General features: G+C 40.3%; 1 protein-coding gene across 2 annotated transcripts; it reads right to left on the bottom strand.

Moving 5' to 3' along the window:
- Positions 1 to 1697: 1697 nt before the first annotated feature.
- Positions 1698 to 7263, bottom strand: ky (kyphoscoliosis peptidase). 2 transcript variants are annotated; one of them, XM_072365893.1, is made up of 7 exons: positions 7198 to 7263; positions 5767 to 6365; positions 5278 to 5392; positions 5007 to 5124; positions 3768 to 3959; positions 3334 to 3524; positions 1698 to 3109 (listed from the first exon to the last, which is right to left on the bottom strand). In XM_072365893.1, exons 2-7 carry the CDS (start codon positions 6343 to 6345, stop codon positions 1788 to 1790), a joined length of 2517 nt encoding a protein of 838 aa, XP_072221994.1. In that variant the 5' UTR covers positions 6346 to 6365; positions 7198 to 7263; the 3' UTR covers positions 1698 to 1787. The 2 variants fall into 2 exon arrangements, with proteins under 2 accessions (XP_072221994.1, XP_072221993.1); XM_072365892.1 differs by lacking the exon at positions 7198 to 7263 and adding an exon at positions 6760 to 6977.
- Positions 7264 to 21264: the final 14001 nt, after the last annotated feature.

Raw genomic sequence — 21264 nt, 5'->3', positions numbered from 1 at the left:
AGTGAAAGGAGCGGTATAACCAGCCTTGACCCCAACTTAAGGTGCCCCTTGGGATTGACTATTTCTGGCGACATGAGAAGTTGAGTACATTTTGTTAGCAGTTTATTTGAAAGATCTAGCTAAGATTAAAAACAGTATAGTCACAGTTTATGCAATAATTTCTACCATCATAATCCCAGTGAAGGCATTGTTAGTTTTGTCCATAACATAATACATACAGTAGTAATACAAAGCAGGTTTTGATTATGTCATGTTTGTTCTAGAAAAGGGTTTAACCATTCACAGGCTTTTTATGAAATATACATTGCTTAAGAAGCTGAAATAATGACTTCACTGTACTGTGTACCTTTTGACAACCATCATTACATAATGCATATTTGTTTCTAATAATATAGTACTGGCTATGCACAAATGCACTCTTGAGTCGTACAACATCATAGCTGGAAATCATTGTCAAGCTTTTTTACTGAAAAATGCAGGGATTTTTCTTTTTTTTTTCATTGTCAGTCTGAGCTGAAGATATGTGACAAGTCTTTTGTCACCTGTGTTTGTTAATAAACATCCGTTTTTAAATTTCAGACCCTTTCCAAAAAAAGTTGGGATGGGGCAATTAACCCGTAAAGAGGTTTGGAGAAAAAAAATTATGTTTCAAGCAGGTGATTGTGATCATATTTTGCTTTTTACAATGCATAATGTCATCCAATGATTCAAGGAATTTGGAAGAATTTCTGTGTGTTAAGTGCAAGGACACAAGCCTAAGCTGAACACGTGAACTCTGATCCCTCAGACGACACTGCTTCAACAACCACATGAACAAGCTATGGCTGTGGGAAACCTACGATACTAAGTTATGTCCACAAATCCTGCTTACAGTGCTGTGCAAAAAAGTCACTTGTTCCAGGGGGCTTGGAGGCCTCTGATTTGGACAAATACAGACTGATAAGTAGTCAATGTTTAAGATCTTTTCTGGAAGACGCAACATGCTCTGGACCAAAGATGAAAAGGACCATCCATCCAACAGCTTAAAAAACAGACTCTGTGATGGTATGGGGTGGTATTAGTGCCCTTGGCAAAGCGCATTTACACTTTGTGATGGCAGCACTAATGAAGAAAAATACGATTTTAGAGCGACATGCAATGTCTTCAAGATGACATCTTTTCCAGAGACATTCATGCATTTTTCAAGAAGAATGAAAACCCGATTCTGCTTTCGTTACAAACGCATGGCTAAGGAAGAACAGGATACGGGTGCTGGACCGGCCTGCCTGCAGTTCTGACCTTTCCGCAACAGAAAACAACATGACAATGAAAAGCCCAAAAATGACAACCGAAAGCCTTCATCCCTTTTGTATCCTCAAGGCTAGAGTGACTTTAAAATGTTGTTAGAAGGAATAGCTAGATTACAAAGAATCCAACTCTTTATTTTCTTTGTTTTGTGGTGTCAGCCTGAAATGCAGGAATTAATGCTTTTAATCAAATTGACATGACAAAACATGAAAAATAATTTTCCCTATCATCCCAACATTTTCTTATTTTGGTTTTCAATAACCCTAAAAAATGTCATGTGTATTTGAACTGCTTCATTGTAGCAAAGGTTACATACAGGTTCATGTTTTGAAGTTAATTTGTATCCACTTTATTGTGACTAACATTGAAATGACTCTGTTTATGTATTGTTGACTCGGTTACACCTCACAGTTTAAATATCCAACCACTTATATAAACCACAGACTGATTTGCATTAGTCCTCCTCTGCAGCTTCATCCAGCAGCTGTTCGATTTGACACTTAATTCTCCAGCTGATTTACGTCAAAAGTCATGAGAACAGCCATGTCACAGGACTCGTCCAAAGAGGCGGCCAGTTTCAGTTGCTGGGGACCGTTTCCAGTGAAAACCTCCCCCTCCCAGACTCTGCTCTTGTTCGGTTTCAGATCAGTTCGTGTCTCTCCTACTACACTTACTCTTATGGCCCCGGGGACCCGTATCCTGAACTGGACCCGGGAGAGAGGCTCAAGGAGGCCCACACGAGGCTCAAAGAGCACGCAGCCTTTCCTCCAGGCTGAGTAGACGGAGGGGAACGGGGGCCGTGGGTGAACGCAGCTGTTCCTCAAAACAAAGTCACACATGGGACTGAAATCTCCACCAGGAGTGAGGCGGGCATAGACTCCCAGCCGATACACACCTTCCTCAGGTAGGCTGAGGCTCACTGTCACCTTGCTGTCTGTATATGTGCAGAACAAGTGACGTGAAAGTGGAAAAGCTGGCATTTTGTTCTCCTCTTTGCTGAGCACGCAGTGAAGCTCAAGGTCCCGTTGGTTGTGGAAGGTGATGTTACATTTGCCTTGCTGTGTACTCACCACGGCACTGTTGTGGCTAAATTTGGACAACCCTGCCTCAGACGTCCGGATCCCCGGCCCGCACGCAGAGCCCAGGTTCTGAGGGAACAGCTCATCTGGGGAGACAACCTTCCCTTTGCAGTGCAACAAGAAGTTTGCAGCATTCTTGAACTTGACCTGTGTTTTCTCATAGTCCCGCACAAACAGCGACAGCCGGTAGAAGCCACGCAAGGGGCACAAGACGTGACAAGTGAGGATGTCCGGTTGAATCTGAGTTGCCAGGCAACGCTTGGCCACAGCAGCTTCCATCTGTAGATGGACCAGTTCACATAGCACCATCAGAGGCCTGGATGTCTTCAACACCAGGTCAAACGCACCCTCATCCACTTCGGCAACCTCACCGCCCTGGCTACTGCTTGCTACACCCAAGGATCCCGCTGCAGGCTGAAGGCCCCAAGACAAGAAGGGGTTCTCTGGGATATCCTCCATGGCCCTGGAAGCTGGACATTCAACTGTGAAGGAGCAAACCCAAACCAGAGCTGTTGTAGCCGCTTCAGGTCTTGCAAACACTTTCACATCATATGTGCCACTTGCAGGCGGCAGTAGCTGCAACTTCATGCTCTGATGGGAGACTGTTAGAAGGCCAAATGATGAGCTGCTTGACTCTTTTTGCTCTGAAGCTCCACAGTGGAGGAGGTCTCGGTGCTGTGTGATCTCATAAGTGAAAGTTGTTGGTCTGGAGAAGCCAAGGGACACGTTTGCCTCCCCGTTATCTGAGAAGAAGACAAATAATTACTTCTTAAAATTACTTCTTTAAAAAAGCTATAAGACTAATTCTGTTTCATGGGGGAAAACAGAGCAGCATTGTCTGGCAGAACTGAAATGTACTTTTTTGAATGAATTCATAAGAAGAAAGTTCTTACTTATTCTTGGAGAAAACATACATTTCTGAATAACAGTAAAATCAATGTATGGTTAACCCCCTGACAAAGTGCACCTGTAACAATGTGAAAATGATGAGGGTTTATCAGCCTGAGCCCCAAAGTGAAGAAGGCTGAGGTCTTGAAGACCCTCCTCTCAAACTCCTCCAGGGTGATGGTCATGTCCAGGAGCTGCCATTTCTCGTCATCTGGGAAGTGCGAATCGATGAACTCCTCCGGATCCGTTAGGAAATAGAAATCATCAAACCTTGAACATAACAAATGGAGACATCAAACCAGTTTGAGACTAATTTGTCTGCTAGTCATGAGTGTATTAAAATGAACATACTGCAGACTGTTAGACTGTTGCAGTTAAGGAATTGTTTAAGGTGAAAAAATGAAAGGAATACAATCACTCAGACCAGGTTTTAAAATCTGACTTTGGATTTATTTCACAGAAGCATTTCTATGCAAGACTACATCAACACTGCATGTCAGATTCTTTCCACACCTTTTGACAAAGCTTTCATGTTCCATATCTACTCTTCCAGCTCCCCAACAGGCATCCAGTAGAAACCATTGTCCTCCCAGCAACACAGCGTTCCACAGGTGATCCGATTTCACATGCTTGAGGCTCTGGCCTTGACGGTACCCAATGCCCTTACTGTGGCCCGGCACTTCCTGGCACTCAATGCCCACTTCTCTGAAAACACAAAGCAAACAAAACATGTTCTCAGCTTTTTGTTCAAGCCAAACTTAATTTTACACTCAAGACCGCCTTTGAAACTCTGAAGGTTGAAAAAATACACTGAACTGATGAAAGGAGAATGTACCAAACATTCACTCTCTTTGATTGTGTAATGACATTTACAAGAATGAAAAAGTGGTTGGAAAATGTATTGACGTTCTAAACCATTCAAGAAAAGTCAAGTGAAAAAGATTTCAAGGTTTTTATTTATCAGGACACATTTTGGGTTCTTACCAAACTCTAAAATATTGGCTAGGACAACCTCAGATGAACAACAACGCTCATCCAAGAAAAGAACATCCCATAATTCAGTAGCTTGCAGAAGGGCCTTTTTAGCAGCAACTTAAAGTAATAATTGTCTGTTTGATGCTATTATGTTATCTCACATGGGTTTGGAAGAAAATATTTTTCAGTAATTTCCTAACGTTTAACATGCTCTCTGAGGCCTGCAGAGTCTCAGATATAGCTCTTGTTTTTTTTTCACAGTTCATGAAGTGCATTTAATTAGCAGTACATGGCTGTTACTCATCCTCTTAATTCCTATGGAACTTTGAGGGTGGATTTAGTTAACAGTCCTACTCTTACTGTTTTGTCCGCATTGTGTATCTGCACCTATAATCTGAAAGCTGTTCAGAGAGGCGTCAGACTCTGGAATCTCCTGCAGCTACGTCTCGGTGAAACAAATAGTACTGCATTTCTGATGCTCCCACCATATTCTTGTCAGTGCTCCAAGCTTATCTACTTTACATGCTAGTGATCTCACATTCCCATGATGGTCAAAAGATGAAATGTTTTAGATTTCCTCTTCCTTGCTCTCCATTTTGCTCCTGCCCTACATCTTCATAGCCTCCTCTTCAACTCTTTTGGAGATGGGGCCTTGATCTTGACATTACTTGGGCTTGGAAAGATCAATCAGCTGCTCCCACATGTGAACAACCTTCCTGTTGGTACAGTAATTTGTCATCACAGATGCTAAAAAGTGTGGATCTCTGTCCTGTTTACCTGCACATCTCTAAACAAAGATTAGAGTAGCTGCAGCAAACACCCCGACCAGCCGCTATCACCTCCTCTGTGGAGCTCAGCCTCTCTGAGTGGCCAAGGTACCCACTCACGTCATACTCTATAAAGACAACATTCCTTTTAGCAAAGCAGGAAAATGTGACACTATCTCCAAAAAAACAATATATAACCTACAGTGTCCTGAAATATATCCGCAAAGCCCAGCAGAATGTAGAATGCAAGTTTAGTTTGAGTGTTGTTGTTGTTAACCTACCAATGTTGTGGCACAGCCAGACCCAGATGGCACGGAGTCTCTCCAGCTCGTTTCTTGCTCCTTGTATGATGCTTGTAACTATGGTCTTCACATCATACACGCACTTTTCCTTCAGCTAAGGAACATACAGAGAAGGGCACTGTCATGTATAATAGATTTTTTTTTTATAGGTCAGGAATGTTCGATGGAAGCTAACTTTAAAAAAAAAAAAAAAACATCCCAGAATTTCATTTTAACCACTGCCACATACTTATTGTCATCGTTTTACATCGTGTGCATTGATCTAACCAAGTTTTCATCCATGCACACTCCAGCAGATGTAATCATCCCTTCTCTTCACTCAAGTATGGATTAGGTGATTGAATGACAAGCTATGAACTGTTAATTCTGTTTACCTTGGCTGGTGGTGCATTTGGCACTGTTTGGCACTGCTTAGGCTACAGATCTAAGAACAAGATCTGAATGTGTGGTCGATTTGCATTTCATTACCTCTGCTCCTGCCCTGATGGCATGTGAGTCAAGCCTGTGAAAGACCTCTGAGCTGGTGAAGAGGTCCTTTCTGAGCTTTCTTTTGCCAGCCACAGCAGCACGGCTTGTCACCCTCTGTCCCAGTTGTGCTTTCTGTTGAGGATGTCTTTGTTCATCAGCCTCCTTCCTCATGGCACTCTTCTTCACTGCTGTGATAGTCCGAGCTGCGCTCTCAGATGACAGCTGTCTCTTTGCTGCTGGACGTTGATCCTCGCTCTCCACCCTGAGACTCTCAAACATGCTCCACCTGGATTCCACAGCATTCTGGGATGCTTTGGCACAGACCAAGACGTGGGCAGCTGCTGTGTCTCCCCCAGGAAGAGGCTTTGAGCTCTCCTGGGCTTGGTTGTCATTATTCGTGACAGCGCCTAAAACAGAAATGGGGCTTGGTTCGCTTAAGATTGGATCGTCTTTTAGCTCATGAAGCCCTGAGTCCTTCACCTGTGCGAATCCATTCTGTGTCACCTCCTCTTGTGGAGAAAGGCGTACAGCACAGGTGAATGGAAAGGAGAACTTCTGAACTGCAACCTCAGCTGACATTATGTTGGATGCATGGTTTCCTAAGCAGAGAAAAGGCAGACAGTAAATTCTCTCTAAAGGTAGAACTTCAGGACACATTGTCCTGTTTAAGATAAGACACATAACTGCTGATGGGATCTTTAATATAAGATCCATTGCCCTGTAGCACATGGTGCACTTAATAAGGATGCAAAGAGATTATTCCATACTGCACATTCCATGTAAGACAGTGACAAATCTGCAATTATGTAATGTCTATTCATAACCTTAAATTAATGCAGAGATTAGAATCATTAGTCAGTGTCACAGCTTCAGCACAAAGGAAGTCAAAGCCTTTAACCACGTGGCACTTCAGCTTCCTACATGTGATGAACTGGCCAGCTCATGTCTGTGTTCATTATGAGTTCTACAAAAGAAACACCTGGGAACATTAACCTGGTGAAAAACAACTTGGCATTTCAAAGAGACAGCAGGTTGGCACAGTGACCGTCCTTCAACCTTGACCCAGGCTGAAGCCCTATGTTGGCACGTATCTGCCCAGCTCAAGTGTCCCGCAGCAGGTCATTAAGTCCAACTGGAACTGAGGGCACTGGGCTGCAGCTAACCTGGACCTTGACACTTCCTGGAGTGAGATCAAAATCAGTGTCCCAAACCTCAAAAGGTATTGCCCCTTTATGTTGGAGTACCTTTAATTCCAACAGTAAAATAAAAGCATGATCTCGTTTTTCAGAATACAACAGTATCACTGATACCACTCAGTGTTCACAATAACTCTTTAAGTCTGACCGACTCTAAAAAGTAATCCAGGTAAATTAAATCTATCAAAGTTTAACTGTTTCTACATCCATAAATGTTACTGTGGCCTTCACTCACCCTGAGAGAATTAAAAATGCCTGCTGGATGTTTGCTGGAGTGTCAGTCAGAGATGTTTCCACTGTGTGTTCTTGGTGGTCCCTGGTTGAAGGGGGAGGCTTATATACTCTCCCAGTGTCCTGCCAGGACAGGCCCCAGAATAACAGGCCTAAAAATACTACAAAGCAGTTAAGACCAACCAATAGCGTAAGCCCCAACTGAGGAACGTGATGCGTCTGTGTGTGTACTTGTAAGTGTGAGCAAGTGCTTACAGATGTGTTGTTTGAATGTGCTTGAGGGCATACTGTACATACATTTGCAAATCAGTATTTATGCACCACAGCCAAGCACACAAGAGAGTGTGAATAAGTAACCCAGTGTGTGCATGTTAGCTTGCATCCAAATGAGTTGAACCTATGCTTTACAAATTAAAAACTCAATATGGCATTGTGTTCAGGAAGAAAAAAATACCTTCTTATAATCTCTATTAATCAAACACCAGCAGCCACAGACTGTCGAGCAACTGAAATCTTACATCCAGCAAGAGTGGACACAAAAAGCAGTATCGGCGTTTCCTCTTGTTTAAGGGAGGCGGAGAGATGTGATACAGTCATCTCCAACATCAACCATGAATGTGTTGAAATTAAAAGCTAAACCAGTTTTGAGCCTTTGTCTGGGGCTGTTTTTATGACAAGAAAAAGGGGAACATCAAGGCTTTCTCACCTCTATCTTCAACTCAACAGGCTGTCACCTTCAGTGCTTTTCTGCATGCACGTAATTACTGTAGAGAGGGAAAACAGCCCCTCAACACAGATTTTGAAAAAATTACAAGAAAAATTAAGAACTTGTTGGGTGATCCTCGAAACATATCACCCAGTAGGTAAAGTATTACATAACACTGCCATATGTTGGTGTTGATGTGCGGGAAGGGTACAGGGAGAGCTACCTCTGCTGGTGGAAGATCCTGTGCCAGATGACTGTGAAACCATAGAGTAATAATGCCATCTGGAACAGCTGTCAGCTAAGGAATCTCACTCAGGCTTATTAGGAAGAGCAGAGGAGCAGGAGGGTTTTTCTCTCCAACTCAAAGAGAGGTGAGTCACATGGAGGAAAGATGTGAGGTACTGATGTGGCAGAGTAACTGAAAAAGGTGAAAAGGAGGGATGAATGATTTTTTTTCAGAGAGAAGCTTCAGATTTTTATCCTTTATGATTCATGAACTTTATGTCTGATTTTTTGGGGTTATAGACAATTTGAGATAAATAAAAAGTGTGTCATCAAATACACGTTCAAAACTATCTATATTACAGTTTAAATGACCGTTGCTGAATGTTCTTGCTGTAAACTTAGCAATAGTCTCAATTTTTTCAGAACTTGTTTGCAGCGTAGTGTCTAATTAGTGTAAATCCACATCACATTCAGTAGTGACCGGATGAACAAAAACAGCAGTTATTATTCCTCAAGCATATTTTTCCCTGTGGCTGATTCTGCATTTGATCTATTTAGCAGCAGAATCTTAAACATATATTCCACAACTAACTTGGAACGGGTGCACAGTGTCTTGGTTCTTATTATTTTGTATTAGCAGGACGAGCTGCAGTTGTCTGTTTGGGAAGATCAAGAACAAGAAAGCGTTGCGCACAGCGGGAGTTGAAGACAGAATGAGTTCCTGTGATTCTCACATGGACTACAGACCTCTGTTTCACGCCTTTATTGATGATAAAAGGCAGGTTTAGTTATTTCTGTGGCAGTGTTGTGTTGGTGTTGGAGCTGGAGCAATCTGGGTTCATGAAGACAAAAAGATTTTTCTTTTAAGCAAAGATGAGGCAAAATTAGAATGGCGCAGCTTTATTACATGAGGTCTCTGTTAAATGAGTTGGGTGAATGTGAAACGCACACAGTGATGTGTAAAAGAAATGAGTCATCTGTGATTCCTAACATATTAGAGTATATTGGAAATGATCCTGACCTTACCAGGACTTAAGATTAGGTAACTACAACTGCTTGATGAAAAATAGCACATGAAATGTTACGTCACATCAGCAATAGGTTTTCAAAAACCAAGCAAAAATGTAAGAGCAATGTGTGAAAAAACTAAGTACACCCCATGATTCGGTGGCCTGTAGAACCATCTTTAGCTGCAATAAGTTGAAGTGATTATTTTCTGTATGATGTTATCAATCTATCACATCATTGTGGATAGATTATCACCTCTCTCCTTTACAACATTGCTTCAGTTCATTAAAGTTTGTGGGCATTGATTAATGCAGAGCTCTCTCACAGCCCCCCACAGTATTTCAATCATCCTCAGATCTTTTCTTTTTCAGACATTCTGTTGTCTATTTCATGCTGTGTTTAGGATCATTGTCCTGTTGTCAGACAGATGCCCTCATATTTAACTAGAATGCTTTGGTATATAGTGGAGTTCATGGTCTACTTAATGACTGCAAGGCGTTCAGTTCCTGTGGCTACAAAACAAGCTCAACTCATCAGCCCTCCACCACAGTGCTTTAAAGTTGGCATGAGGCATTAGTGTTGATATGATGTGTTTGTTTTTTTCCTTTTATAGAGGTGCTCACACTTGATTGATGATCAATTAAGCAAGAGCATTTTTATTAGGATCACCTGGCTGATTTTTAATAGTAAGAGTAAGAGTAGACTTAGTTCTTCATACACTGCTTCTGCATTGTGGTTTAGGTTTTGTTAAATAAATAATGACACAGTGTAATATGTCATGTATTGTTCATTTGAGGTTATATTTACCTAATCTTAAGACCTCATATTATCAGATGACTTTTTTCTTTTTCACGAAATCCTGATGCAGAAACTTTGAATCAAGAGAGGGTGTACTTTCCTTTTTTACATAACTGTACATAGCACATCTGCCTAAAGGGTCTTTGGATGAATCAGCTATTGCCAAAAAGCTCAGCCCTCAAACAGTAGCTGTTCTTTGACCTTTTAACAGCTGTAGATTGCAGAATAATTTTTTTTAAACACCCAAAACAAAACATAAACTGGACAGCTGGCTCCTAAGAATAATTGTTTTAATGGGCTGGTTATGCATTGTAATTTTGGCTGCAGCTAAGTTTCATTCTAGTGCATTAAAATAAAAACCTCCAGGGTAAATACAGCCAGTGGTAACAATTACATAGAAGTCATAGTAAACTACTTACAAGCAGTAGGTCTAATACAATAATGTGTTTTACTTTAGAATAAATACAAAAGGATATATCTATGCTATATTAATAATTCAATATTGAAAATCAGTATTACAGTCTGCGCTTTGGTGCTTTATATGATCTGGAATGATCCACCAGTTTCTTCGCAAATCAGGGTTAGATCATCATAAAAAAGATAAGAAAGTAAATCAAAGCGGATTGATTTCTTCTCCCCCAAACTCTTTTCATTTTCAAGACTTTACACACGTGTGTTTTTGGTGGATGATAATGTCTACCTAAATTATTCAAATCAAGTACAACCTGATGTTAGTTTACGTTGAAACACCGTTTCAACGTAGGGGTGTTTTTTTTTTTTTTTTTAGATTCTAAGTACATATGTGTGACGTATAAAGTGTCTAGACTTTTATTTCATCCTTTTTTTTAATTAAAGCAAACCTCAAAGGCTGATAGAAGGTGTCGCATTCATTACATGTTCTTACCCCCTTTTTCTGCCAAACTTGTCGCCGCGTTGGACACTTTGCGGGAGTCTAACGTTCCCATAGCGAGCGGTGGGCGTGGTCGCTGCTCAGGCACTCCGCGGGCGCGTGCGGTCATCAACACCTGGTGATGACCGTTGATTACTTTGGCTGTTCTCCCGTTACTTTTCTAAATGTAGCCACCAGACTAAACTCAACGCTTCTGTTTAATAGTGCTTGTAAAAAAAAAAAAAAAAAAGCCCCCACCCAACAAAAAAAAAAGTGAAAATATTTTCGACGATTTCTGAAGACCGGGAACAGCATGAAAACTACAACGGACGATGAAGAGATGAGGGGAGTGACAGTAAATCGCTTTACCAAAGGTAAGATAAACCCCCTTTTTCCCGGCAGGTCAACTGTAGTGACAGTTAGGAGGCATTTTGGCAGTGAGAACGGTGCCCCCCCCCCCCCCAACTACTAAAATGTATTAGATAGCTACCACATACTGTTAGCTACCACACACTAGTTTGTTGTCCTTAGTTAACAACCTGGCGTCCAAGTTAGGTAAACAGCACCATGTGTGGTACAAGGAATGAGAGAGAAGCTGGGATGGAGAAAGTCATTTCAATTAAGTGAGACACTACAAACTGCATCATGAAAGATGAGCTGTGAGGAAACGAGACTTCATCAGTATTTAAACCTATAACTGCAACATGTTTAACGAAGTTGAATTACATTTGGAAGACTGCACACTTAAAATAGTTTTGTCATGACAAATGTATTGTCATTCAGCCATAAGGTAAAAAGTATGCTAAATAAACAGCTGACTCTTGGTAACAGGATGGAACGCTGCTATAAAGAAGTGCACCTCAGCTTCGGTGCTCTTTACTCCCTCCTTGTAGCCTACAGTGAATTCACAGATAAGTCATAAAAGTGTTACGCTGGCATCCTAACAAGTCTTCACCCCAGACATGTTGTGTCGAGAAATTTACAGAACTCCAATCTGGACAGAGCAAAATGCTGAGCACACAAGCAAAGTAAACAGTGTCATCAGGGCCAAAACACATGTAAACACCCAGCAGCTAAATGTGGCCTGCTGAAGATGCCTGCAACCATGGCAGACATTTCTGTTTTTCTCATTCAAAGCATCTTCAGTTGTGCAGAAAAGCAGAATATATTTACCTGCTCAATCGTCAGCATTTTAGACAAGTGCGGTGGCCAGACTCAGAGATGGGGATGCATAAGTAACATGATGTAACCTAAGATGATAACAATTTAGACGAAAAATAGCAATGGTTTATAACAAAGGAAATAACAATAATGCAAAAATGATGTGGTAAAAAGGATATGTTGCATAAGTATTAGCAACATGAAAAAGATAACCTGCAATATACAATAAGCTTAGCTGTTGGCTTGTTATTTATCTGTCTGACAAGAGAGTTTCTCCTCACTGTAGCTGTGCAGTAGGTTCTTTTACTACTTACTTACATCATAGCATAATCTGATATAGCTTATAATTGGAAAAACAATCACCCAGACACACACTGTTAGCCTTTTGAACCCTCCTTTTCTTTATTTCGTCTGTTTAATTTGCTACCGTTTAACAGTAGCTTCACACATTCCGAAAGCTCCTAGTTGTTTAAAAAAACCAATCTGCATTCTTTTGACCTTGAATTCCCCCCAAACAATCGCTTTTTTCCCACATCATCCAGTGCATATTGTGTAACTGTCTGTCCTTGTAGGATTACCACTTTTTTTTTACATGCCATTTGGTTTGCACTCTCATCCTGAGCTCCTCGTGGACTTGAGAGTGCATACATGCTGTTTTGGTTTTCCTCCGGGATTTGAGCCTCTATCTCTGACGCTGTTAACGCCATGCTCTACATGCTGACCTTCTCAAGAGAATACACCCATGACCCTGTTAGCAGTGTGTAGCTCACGTTAGGGGAAAAAAGTGTACGGATTCAAACCACAGGGGTGTTTTATGGTTGACATTTAATGATGGCCGATATTCTGCACAGGATGCAACAGATCACCAAATGTCAAAGTAGTCCCAACATTTACTTTTCCTTTTTTACTCTCTTTTTTCACACCTAAAAATGATGAAATGGTTGAAATGTTCATTAGGTTGATGCTGAACACGTAATCTGCTCCAGTGAAGACTTTGTTTATGGATTTGGATTTAGATTCCCAGTGAAAAGTGCCACCCTTTTAATGACTGTATTTCTTATTATAAGCTTAATAGCAAAAAAAAAAGACTAAAACTTGTAAAAATATGTTATTAGGTACTGATAACATTGAAACCAAACTTAACGCACTTGTTACGATTAATGCTGAATAAAAGGATTTTCAACCAAAACTAGAAATGAATCAGTAGCTATTGATTCACCAGAATCTGAAAAGTTAGTCAGTATTCAGTGTAGTGAGACAATAGGTGCGTTTCCATCAGCCTGTTTAGATGCGCATCGAGAAGTATCGCATCGGAAAATTATGATGGAAACGCTATAATCCGAATTAAAATCTCCTGATTCGCAAATGAAAATACGCTCGCTAGCGCGGAGTTTCGGTTGATTTGAAAGGGATGGAAACAGCTGTGTTCGCATCAGGTCTGACGTAGTGCACTTTCACCCCGCTTTCACCCCGATCTCTGCTTGGGCAATTAAGGGCTTTAAATAACACCTCCTGCTGTCTTCTCCTCATGACAGCTCCTCTAATCGCCAGGACTAACTGGGCTGACAGCTCCAATACCACTTGCCCGATTCTTAATAAAGGTTTAAGTCGTCTCTCCATGGTAATACACTCCGGGTCTGGAAGCCGGTACAACGTTTGCAGGCTGGTTGTCATGCCAACCTGCGGAAAACTCATTCAAGTTTGTAGTTTTCACCAAAGTCTGTACTTTTGATGGAAACACACACGATTCAAATTTATTTTAATGCACATTTTCCAATGATTCTAATGTTGATCAAATTTTGGCAGTTCAGCTTACAAATTTAACCAAAATAGTGTAAATTAAATTACATCTTTTCAACGTTTAATTTATTAAAAAGTTGAGCAACACTGGTTTCTTACCCTTTTGACCCGAACCGAGTTAAATTGAGAACTTATCAAGGGCTGTTCAGTGAACAAACAGTATGAGTCCCATAGCCATTGGAACCTAAATACACTCAATTCTTTATGCAGAAAAGGTTGAACAATATTTTTATGTTTGTACTTTTTCTTTTTCTTTTTCTTTTTGAATCCATTTTCCACTGCTTGTGCAGTTGTGTCCACGTGTCCGTCATTAGGGACAGTGCACTTCTTTTTGCTCACTCTTGACATATGAAGTTTAAGAGCTCAGACGTCTGGTCATGTTAAAAGGGAAAAGCAGTCAGTAAGGCAGGGTTCACATTGAATGAGGTGACATCTTGCATTGCATGCATTCTTGGGTCTTTGCTTCACTTTGTCAACGTAGCTTATGGTGGAGAATAGTTCAACTTTCAAGCAGCAGATGCTCGCTAATCAAATTACCTAACTGATCCATGTTTTTACAATCCCAAATGTCAAGCCCACCCAGCACTGACTGTTAGTCAACATAGTGTTAAAATCAGGTTCAAATTAAGAATGTATGGTTTGCCTGGTTGGTGACTGGAAATGGATGATTTTCAGCATGGCGACCCAGCTGTAGATGTAAAAAAGGCACAGCTTGCATTTTCCTTTAAGAAACACGTAATTACTGACTGTAATATCTTACTTGTAGTGTCCAAAACTGACATCAGCAACCTGTGGATAGAAAGAGATGCAATTCATTGCTTTTACCCGTCCGTATGACAGCTCATGCAATCCGGCCGTATAGGGTCGACATTAAGCATCCAGTCAAAAATGATAAACCAGACTAATTTTAAAAAAAGTTGTGCCGATAAAAAAATGATGGTCCGGCACAACCACTTGGATAAACTATAATGCCCTCTCATTCCAGATACTGGCTGTAACTCTGATTCTGTGATTGCTGCCAATTGGAAAGTATTTACACCCTAAAAAGTATTTACACTGAGTTTACCTGTGCTTAGAATAACGAAAAAAAAGAAAGAAAGAAAACTCCTTTACATTCTGATTTTGATTCAAAAGGGTTATTTCATTTGTATCAGCACTAATTTACCTAAATTATTACCTGGTGCACCTGGTTTCATGTTTTCAAAAAATTTGTTTGAATATTGCACATAACATGTAAAAAAAGAAAAAAATGGGCCATAATCGGTGCATTAAAAGGAGATGTCATGTTCTTCCTTTTCAGCAAAATCTGATCTGTACAAAGACCTGTGTGCAGTAATCTTGAGAACTTTTTTTTAAATGTCAGAGAAAGAAGGCACTGTGAGCCCATGCAAGTGTTTTTGCTGTGAATATATAGTTGGATTTCCAGTTAAAGCAAATGTTACGCATCAGGCGCCTCTATTTATGAGAGTGCACACAGAAATGCAAAAGAGAGCTGGGTTCATAAAGACGAGTCAGTGCCGCTGTCATATTATCCCATTATCTTTGAGTGAAGTTTCAGCTTTTGCTGAGCCAGCGAACACAAAGAAAACCTGTCTGAGCTGAACTTTTTTGAAGCACACTCTGCTGGTTTATGTCGTTGGTGTGAAAGAACATGAACACATCCATCCATCCATTTTCTATACCGTCAATCCGTCGGTCGGGTAGCGGGTGGGCTGGAGCCTATCCCAGCAGTCATCGGGCGAAAGGCGGGGTACACCCTGGACAGGTCGCCAGTCCATCACAAGAACATGAACACATGTTAGCTAAAAAGCTTTGGAAGCAGTACAGATGTTCTCTGATGCTGTCATTCATCTTGGAGGAACATCCTCATTCATAGAAATTGGCAATGTAATGGTACAAAACATAAAACCATCAAAATTTGAATTGTGTGGGATTTTGCCTTAATGAACTTTGGTTTTTCAGGCTGTTGCGTTCAGGTAATTTAGTCTTTTGTTGTGTTCATGTGATCATTTCAAGATTATGGTAGTTTAACAACTTTTATAACATACTATCTTAATAACTATCTCAAAGACATGTTTTTCCAAAAATTACAATTAGTTTTTTTTGCACTAAATGTTATTTTAAAAAAGTTAGTGTTTTAAACCCCTAAACCTTTAATACTCTGTTTCCAGCTGAAGTCTAACTTTGTCTCCACTCCAGCTTTCCGAGTAGAGGACATTCAATTTTAGGTCAACACTGATTGGTTACCATGCCAACACACCAGGTTTTCCTGGAATAGCGAACAACAGTGTCTAAATCTTTTTAAGGGTTTCCTCATTATTAAACGAGCAAAGCAAATTCGCAGATATATAAATTAAATACACACAAATCTGTAATTTGATTAATTTGGTCTGGACCAAGTGCAAATAAGTGGTGTAAGTAGTTGTTTTGAAATCATGCTGAAATCCTGTATCACCTACTATCAAATAGTGTGTTCAATTTTCTTTACAATACAAGTGAATTGTAGTTGTCTACTTGACAGAAGACCAACACCCACCTTTGCAAGCGGCCTCGTTTGGTTTGTTTGGTCCTACATCAGAGTGTGACGGAGCTTCACAGTCTCTGTACTCTGGTCTGCCATAAGTGAGAATAATGAAGAAAGAAAAAGTAGTAATTGCCTTTCTACCCATTTTCTCAAGAATCAGAAGGACACATTTGTATGTTTCCATTACTGCCACAAATGAATAAACTATATTTCAGAGTTATGACAGCTAAGGGAAAAAAAAAGGCTACATTAAACATGACCGTGATAAATAGAGACATTTTAAGTGTTTCAATTTTTTTTCCCTTTTCAGTTGCTATTCAAAATTGAGTGTTAATGGACACTTTTCTGGTGCACAACATGATGTCACTTCAAAACAGCTTGAAATAGTCCTGTCCACGGTTGGCTAATTGTTGGTCTTCCCCTACCACTGATTGAATTGTGTACTTTTTTTGCACAGAGGAATCTTTCTTTATGTTAGAATGCCAGACTCATCCGCTCGCTCCATGGAGTGGACTCATTTTAAGATTTGGAACCAGGCAAAGAATTCTGCCACCTTAAGTCTGTCTCAGATTAGACGTTCATGGTCACATAGGAATTTGGTAATGGTTTTAATTGTGTAAGTGTCATTCATTAACCACTTTGTAGAATGACTGCAGTGAAATGAAGTAGCTGCTGGCAAAGCCATTAATCACCCAGCTCAGATGCTGGAGCTCTGGACAGTCGGTTAACTTCCAGCTCCAGCAGTTGCCTTTAGGAGTCCTTTATCTGGCAAGTCGAATAGATATAGCAGTGTGTCTGTGTTCAGTTGATACAGGCTTGATTAAAGCTTTGTGGCTCCACATAACTTACAGCATGAAGATAAAGATAACACAATTTGAACTGTATCTAGGTCGTCACAACTCTTTTATAAATGCTTCATCACAATTATGTAATGATCATTGTTTACCTGTATTAATATCACATGTAGTGACTTCTACTGCATTTCAGTGAGTACATTTCAACAGTTCGGGACTCCATCTCTAGAGGTCTATAATCAGCACTTCATTAGTTTGAAACTATGATTATATTTCTTCTGAAATGAGAGGCATAATCAGGAATTTTGAGAAAGCTGAAAACTTTCTTTTGCATTGTTTGATAATTGATATTGATGATTATCATTTTGTGCAGCCTGTGGTCATGTGCAGTATTATTAGCCCTTGTGCCAATATTGATGAGAAATACTGCACCGCCATGCTTACTGTGTGTCAGAATTTGGATTAATTCTAAACTGTTTGTTTGTGCTTGATACAGGACAGTTTTTGTCCTACTTTTTAAAATGACTTTGATTCTGAGGATATAGGTGTGTCATTGCTGTTAAAAGCAGACAAATGACTCGATAATTGTGATTGTATTGTGATATCTGTATGATATGTGATGCTGACGGTCATAAATTGATTCCATGTGTGGTGAAGAGCAAACATCTTGTGTGTGTGTGTGTGTGTGTTGTGATTGCTTGTTGTTGCATGACAGAAGCATTTTATTATTCTCCTTGGCAAGCAGAACTTGGCCAGCATCTAAAAAACAGACAATGTAAGGCAGGAGCCAGTGAGGAGAAAAGGAAATCCCACCCAGTGTTTGTCCACTAACTGTGTCTTTGCTCTCTTCCTGTTTGAGCACAATGCAACAAGGTGCCCGTTGCAGTTTATTGCTACATTTTTTTATGGTGTGCAGAACTTTAACACTTGCTGCATAATGACATATTTAATATATATTATATATATCAAAGGTCGTTGTGAACAAACAAAGGGAAGGGTATCCTCTGAAAATGAGACAACTTAGTCTATTTTGATCAGAGTGACATGCACTCACACAAAGCTATTAATAGCTCAAAGCAAGAGATGGCCGTTAAATTAAACACTTCTGTAGACTTGGTCCTGAGTGACGAACATCAGGAAATTATCATTTTTCCCCCACAGGACACAGATAGTTATTTCTAAATGAACACATCAGATAAAATGAGTTGGACATTCAGTCATATTAGATTTAGCATGACCCTTAATCTATACATAATACATTTTGCTAACAAAAGAATGAAGTATGGTCCACCCCAACACTGACTAATGTTGGTGGTGAACCATGACAGTGGGTTTCATCACTTTTTGTTGTAGTTGTGTGAGCATTAAGTTAAGTTTGGATTTGAAAATCTCATCCCAGTTTCACTGCCATGATATGTTTTTGTCAAGTGTTTCAGAGAGAGAGATTTACAGTGTAGACAGAGGAGACAGGATGATCAGAAAAGTCAAAAGTATCTGTGTCAGCATTGCTTCCCCTGAAGGGCTTTTTGAAATGTAAAGCCAGCAAACATTTCCTGTGTAGAAGTGTGTGTGTGTGTGTGTGTGTGTGTGGCCATATGACTATCACAGTGAAGAGGGAAACATGGAGGGGAAGCTCAGGGTCAAAGGGCACCCCTGTTATCTTCAGCGTTGCTTCTACTGTCTGGACATTTCAGACCAGTCTCACTGAGATAACCCAGCTGTGTTTCTACTAACTGTACAGGATCCTCCATATAATTAGATAGAATCCTTAATCTTCTCTTCATTTTTACATATTGCTCCAAAAAGAGGTATTAGCGGCAAAGATAAACCAGAAAATGAGAGGAGTGGTTACAGCTTCCAGCAGAGGGCAGTGTGTATGTACATCTGTCTCACTATGTAACATCATTTATCCGGTTGAACATCATTTGCTTAGAAAGCTTCAATCAGTCATGTGATTTCATCGTTGTTTGCTTTGCAGTTAGTGAGCTGCGATACACATCTCCATTGCAGTAAAACAGTAGTTGTATTTTTAATCTGCTCTGTATGTAGAAATTCAGTGAAAAACAGTGAGCAGACAGGATCGATGCACGGGGAAGCTCCTGTGCTGTGAGCAAGAAGGTGCAAAAAATGTGTGTGCAAAGCCAACCTTCCAGATTTAAATGAGAATTTTGCACTGGACTCTTTATTTTTTAATTCAGGCACTTGTGTCATTCAGGTTTCAAGGATAGCTCATTTTATGGGAGCACGGGAGGTATTTGTTGTATTTCACTGCACTTTGCCACATGGCTCTTATTGGATATGTGGCAACTGATTCTATCACACTACAGGATACCTGTTATTTTGCTGACAGAAATTGTCTCGATATCAAGACAGATAAATTAAAAAATTCTGTCCAGTTGTCGCCGTTCAAAGGAGAGATATCTCTCTTTATTCTTCAGATGTAGACATTATTCTTCCATGGGGCCATGCAGCTCAGTTACCATGAGTTCTGTCAGAGATCCAGGTCTGTTACTTTTCTAATGAAGCTGTAAGTATTAATGCTACATTTCTAATGTATACTTATGTACAGATAAGGATTGGGTTAAACAGATCGGGTGATTGAGGGCTTATTGCACATCATATGACTAACATTTGTTTATGTCTAGTCTTCCTCAGAATCTGCAGCCAGATCTGATCTGGAATGGAATTTGGAATGCACTCAAATCCCATGCAGTTAATGCCAGGCTATGACATCCTGCATCTTGTTTACCTTGCTGTAGTTACAGTTGGACAGTGTGCAACACTTTTAGGGCAGCTTCATTTATGACAAAAATGACAGTACTTTGAACATTTTATGTCCCTGCACAGCCTGTGAAAGTAAACCTTCGGTGTCAGCCTATACTTTTACTAAGCAGTGCTTTTTTCTCTATCACACACATTCACACTCTGATGGACGCATCAGAGGCTACATGGGGTGAAGTGTCTTGCTGAAGTGTCAGCATGTGGTCCAGGGAAGCTAGAGATCAAACCACCAACCTCCCCAATGGCAGAAGACCACTTGTCTTTCTGAGCTACAGCTGCTCCCACCAAGGCAACCGAACCACGAGTGGACATGTTCATCTCATGTCCATTTTCTACACTGTTTGAAAATAAGCAGATGCACAAACTTAGGACGAACCGTTTCACTAGCATGACGTAGTAACAAATAGAGCATGAATTGTTATCATTAGGTTCTATATGCATCATCTATAAAACTATAATCCAAATGAAAAATTCCATGATAGTTTATATTTGATTTATTTGACACATTTGGTCACGTGTTTAGAAACCTCAGTATTCTTTGACAGCACATGTATTTCAACACAGTTAGATTCCCAATGCAAACTTGTACATGATATTATTTTGGTTCATGCCCTGAAAAAAAACAAAACAGAGACAGTTTTTACCTGAACGCTGTGATGAAGTCCTCAGGTAAAGCTATTTACCAAACATGTACACAGTATGTCGTACTTTATCAGCCATTACATCCTTGCACTGATGTGTGTGCTCACCTGTGTCATCTCAGTTACATTTCCCTGAGCTGTTTTTGCCTGAGAGAACATAATCAAGTTGCTCTTCTTCAAATTAAATCTGTAGCTAGTTTGTGACCTGAAATATGCCCTCATCCCCTTGGCAATACTTTCAGTTCTGCAGTTTCCACACATACACACAGAGACACACGCACACACAGCGAGGGGAATAAAACGAACTATATCCAAATAGCTTCAGCAGTTATGAGTACAGGTAGCAATGTAACCACAACCAACTGCTCCCCTCATCTTTCTTGTCTTCCTCTTCCACGTTCTTTTCCCCCTCTACTTCCTTCATCATTACTCTCTTCGTTATTCCCAAGGGTTATGATTATCACTCTGCCTTGCTCTCTTTCCTGTGCCAAAGTACAGCATAAACTGCACAGCAAGAACTACACTGAAAGAAAAACAAATAGACAGACCTCCATATGCACACACACAAACAGAAAAAATGATAGCCACACCAACGTATAAACATACACAGAATGACTAAATAGATGGCTACGCAGACAAAAAGGCAAGAAAGACACCTACGCATGCAGACACCGAGGTGTAGTTAAACATAAGCACACACAGGCATGCCCACGCATACAGTAGACACACACAAACAGAGCTGCT

Source organism: Leuresthes tenuis, unplaced genomic scaffold (genome assembly GCF_036924035.1).
Source record: "Leuresthes tenuis unplaced genomic scaffold, fLeuTen1.0.hap1 SCAF_15, whole genome shotgun sequence".
In the NCBI taxonomy this organism is placed as follows: Eukaryota; Metazoa; Chordata; class Actinopteri; order Atheriniformes; family Atherinopsidae; genus Leuresthes; species Leuresthes tenuis.
This window is presented reverse-complemented; position numbering and strand designations above follow the sequence as displayed.

Excerpts from the sequence above, each read along its gene's own strand:
- ky (XM_072365892.1), bottom strand. The coding sequence starts at position 6,781 with ATGCCAAGTTGTTTTTCACCAG. Across the intron at positions 6,366-6,759 it reads GCCAAGTTGTTTTTCACCAG|GAAACCATGCATCCAACATA; the intron begins GTTAATGTTCCC and ends TTCTCTGCTTAG. Across the intron at positions 5,125-5,277 it reads CTGGCTGTGCCACAACATTG|AGTATGACGTGAGTGGGTAC; the intron begins GTAGGTTAACAA and ends TTGTCTTTATAG.